We start from the raw sequence: 4,689 nt of genomic DNA, 5'->3' as shown, positions 1-4,689 counted from the left end.
TTGTTATATAGATGTCATGCAATTCCAATTTACAAATAGTAAACTATATTAATTAATATATTAATTTATAAAATTTAGACGTTCTTCCTCAAATCCACAATCTAGTTACTACTCACATCTATGAAATATTTTGACATGGAGGGTAGAAGTACTACACTTACCATAAATAAATGTAACTAATGGTGGCGGCCCAAATCTGCGGAACCATTATTCACTTCGATGAAATCTAGAAAAGAATCTAACAGGTCACAAGTCCCTCCAAGATTCTTGTTAGAAGATGCTCTCAACCGCACTCGTTCATCAAAGATATCATGATCGAAAGTAGGGATGTCAAAAACTTCTAGGAGGTGGGGATTCCGCGGAGACCTCCCGAATGGGGCTCCAGTGGTGGAAAATTTTTTCCGTGGGAATGAGAATGGGGAGCGAACTTGACCCGAGCGGGATCCCCGCCCCATCCTCAATAATTCTCCGAATTTTTGAACTTACTTAATAACCCTTACTTTATTTCTAATATAGAAATTTTTTTAGTAATTTCACTCATTGAAAAATCCTAACTCTATTGTTCAAGATTTTATTTTATGGACTATGATTTGCTATGATATATTTCTAGACTTATAATATTGGATAAGATATGTTTGTGTGTTTGTAATAATATTTTGTAGTTTATTTTTTGATTTTTTTGATATTTTTTATTATAATTTCCATACAAATGTTAAATATAGGGAGATGGGGAATAGAACCCTGCGAAAAATGGGGAAGGAGACAATTATTACCCATGACGGAGAACGGGACAGGAACGAAAATTAATTCTGGAGGCGGAGACAGGAAACAGGGAGACATCCCCCGCTCCCGCTCCGCCCCGCCCCGCCCCATTAATATCCCTAATCGAAAGCCTTCAATAGTCTCTTAAAAGATTCTTCACCTCTTCCCTTTAGGCCTTGTGGATCAAGAAATTTTATAATTGGGAAAAGATCTATTACATTAATCTTTCCAGCATCGTCCAATATTCCCTCTATAAGCTCCTTGAAATTTTGATGAGAACCATCATCATCACTAGCTCCATAGTTAGCAAAATCCATAGAGAAAAGTGTATTATTGGAAAATGAATTCATTATTGTTATGAATACAACCTTACCAATATCAATAGCCTCACCTTTGGTGCAACATGTTCCCACAAAATTCACCAATTCTTGCACCTTTTTGTGGCGAAGTGTGCTAGTTGATTCTAGCTTTTGAGGGGAGAATATGTTTGTAGCACATAACATTAAACTACTCTTCTACCTTAATCTATGACAACAATAAAGAAGTCTTGTGACCTACAAATTCAGCCTAAAAGAATATATAAATTCAGTTATAATTTTAGTTTTTGTTATTTTATCTTTTCTTATCTTTAGTTGTTCTTGTGTTTGTTTGGGTGCTATTATTTTGATAAAAAAAAAAATCTTTTTCATTGAAAAAATATCTTTTTTTTTATTTTTTAGCGTGTTTGGCAAATTTCGAGAAGTAAAAGTAAAAGTACTAGAAAAATCAGAAAAATATCTTTTTTGAGAAGTTGTAATTTATAGCTTTTTTTAAAAGATCTTTGTTCCTTAAAAAAAAGATATTTTTCATGTAATAAATAAACAAAAAAGTACTTTTATATTGTTATATCCAAACATAATTGATAGATAAAAATATCTTTTTGCATGAGATACCCAAACATAAAATTACTTTTACTTTTCCATAATATCTTTTAAACAAAGATAACTCGAAAAAAAATCTTTTCTTATAAGCTCACCCAAACAAGCCCCTTATCTTATTTTTATTTGCTTTTATCTTTCTTAGATCAATGCTCTATATATATACTAAGGTGGAAGAGTAGTTTACACAAATTCCCAAAACACACTCAAAACCAATTGTGCCCTAATCTCGCTTTCTCTCTCTTTCACATCATCACCCTCTCCGATCAACGCTTCTGCGGTCGTAGCTCACCAATTGATCAGCTGCTATTTTGCTATTCTATTTTGTCAAAGAAGTGCACACAGCAAAATGGACGATTGGGAGGATGAGCAAATTGCACCTATTGACCTTAACAAAAAGGAAGTGACTAAAAGTAAATGGGATGATGAAGATGTGGATGAAAATGATGTAAAGGAATCATGGGAGGATGAAGATGAGCCTGCTCTGGCACCGGCACCTGCTCTTCAACCTGTTTCAACATTGGAAGTTGGGACAAGACCCTTCGGCATACCCTTATTATCTAAAATTGATGAGAGCTGTCCTGTAATTTGTCCAATAAGTGTGTGCATCAGTGTCTTATTACTTGTCAATGTCGATTTTGTCACTATAACTACATCTGTTTTTCTCATACTCAGAGGTAGATTTCAGTAGATGATTCATATAATTTAAAAAGTTTTTTTTTTTTGGACCTGGTATATAATTTAAAAAGTTTGAAGATGAACTTGGCAACATTCAACTTTACTTTTTGGGTAAATTATGTTTTTTTTTGTCATGGGGTAAATTATGTTCTTGGGTTGTGAGAATTGAATTGCCTCTTTCTTCATGCCAGGTCCATTTATATTAAAAGCTGGATGTTGGCTTTGGCACCATACTTTAATCCATTGATTTTTTATACATAACCAATGTTAGTAGTATTTCAAGCATAGAGCATTCCAATAAAAAAAAAAAACAAATAAAAATAAGATAAGAACAACTAAAAATAAGATAAGATAAAATAATAAAGACTAAAATTATAATTGAATTTATGTATTCTGTTTGGCTGAATTTATGGGTCACGAGATTTTTTTATTGTTATCATGGGTTAAGCTGAAAGAGTAGTTTAATACATAATTTTCTTAGTGTTCTCCAATAATCACATACGCGTGACCACACCATAGACAAGTGGTCAATGGCTCTTGTCATATCTAAGACTTTCTTATTGGGAAATGCTAAGTTATGTTTGGTTAATGCTTCTTTGGCTATCTCTGGTGATGAAATAACAATAGTTGTTAAACTACCAAATTTGAGATTCATTATAGGACCATATGTTTTGGAAAGTTTATAGAGTGATCCATAGGGTTTATGGCTAAGCTCTAAGATGTTTCCTATTATGGGATAAGGGTATGGACCGGTGGCAATTTTATAGTAGGTTTAACTAATAATATTTTGGAGACTTTGATAATGATGAAACGAAGGCATTGCCAAAGGAGAAGTATTATCATCATCATCATCATTACTAGAAGTAGAAATATTGTTGTGCAACACTCCATAAGTATTATCATTTATATAAAATGATACATACTTGCATTTGTATTTATATTTTTCAACTACTCTTCAATAACTATGTTCTTCTTTCTATAACTAACTCCTGCTCATCATCACATTATCCATTTCACCTCTGCTTGTTGATTAGAACTCCACGTTTAAGTCCTGGTGCATAACAAACATGACTTATTTAGTGGCGAGTATTTGCAGTCATGAACAGTCCTTCTTAGTTTAAATACACAAATTTAGGTGTTAATGATAATACAGATACATTGCTTGAAAATAGAATTTATTTTTCTTTGGCATAGATGATTTTTTTTTGCAAATTTTAAAACAAAACACAGTTAAGTTACAAGAAATTGTATCAGTACTCAGTAGGATAAATGGTACACTTACCTAATTATGAGAAAACACGTCTGGTATTGATACGAGGGGTCGTGCATATCATTTCTCCCGTTCTAAATTCCATTCACACTTTGGGTTTTATTAAATGTAAATAATCACGTGCTTTGGGTTTGAACAGTTGAATGCTCTTCTATAAATCTGATGAGCTAGATTGAAGTTAATGTCAAACTATAAATCTTGGTAGTATAATGGTTGTTATAGCTAATAAATTACCTATTAAATTTTCAATTATTTATGACAGTTATTTCAATATAATCAGGTTTATTTTCTTTAAGAAGGAAAATTAAAGATGTTGTTCTCCGTGCTGAGATGTTCACATCAACAGCCTTAGAAATTGAAGAAGTTAAGCGAACTAAGCACGAAGAAATTCTACATGCTTTTGATATGTGGGATGATGATACAGCTAAATCCAATTAAATTCTTGTCAAGCTGGTTAATAACATCAAAGTAGTTGATTCTCTTAATGATTTAAGATACATGGTAAACTTATCTTTCCCTTATTTTTACCAAAACTTTGATAAATTATTTATCTTTTACCCCATAATGATGTGAGAATTGTTTTAACCATTTAAATAGTCTTACAAATTCTGGTAAGCTGTAAATTCATTTGAGTTTCTTGCTGCTTCATAGTTTTTTTTTTAATAAATTCATTACAAAGATAAAAATAATTATTATTTCTAATATTTAAACAATTATCAAAGTATCTAATATGATATTTTGATTAGCAGACTTTTACTAACAAATTATACTTTTATTATTTCGCATCAATAAGTTAAAATTTTCATCTATTTATTATTACTTTTTTTCATTCGAATTAAGATTCTCAAGTTAAGGATGATTGATTTTAATTGAACTACATACATATGAGATACGGATTTTTATTATACTTTAAAATTTCCTATGGTACTGTTATATTTAGAAGGAACCATGTCAAATGTTTTCGAACCAAAGCCGTAGAACCTAAAGAGTGGTAGATGAGGCTAAGAAGCTCAATAATAAAATATTTATTTTATATACTATTTTTATTTTTTAACAACAGTT

At 31.2% G+C, this 4,689-nt stretch overlaps 1 protein-coding gene across 1 annotated transcript; it reads right to left on the bottom strand.

The window, feature by feature from the left end:
- Positions 882-1,265, bottom strand: LOC107627855 (inactive cytochrome P450 76AD1-like). Its single transcript, XM_016330674.1, has one exon. It carries the CDS (start codon positions 1,263-1,265, stop codon positions 882-884), a length of 384 nt encoding a protein of 127 aa, XP_016186160.1.

Source organism: Arachis ipaensis, chromosome B02, assembly GCF_000816755.2.
Source record: "Arachis ipaensis cultivar K30076 chromosome B02, Araip1.1, whole genome shotgun sequence".
Lineage (NCBI taxonomy): Eukaryota > Viridiplantae > Streptophyta > Magnoliopsida > Fabales > Fabaceae > Arachis > Arachis ipaensis.
This window is presented reverse-complemented; position numbering and strand designations above follow the sequence as displayed.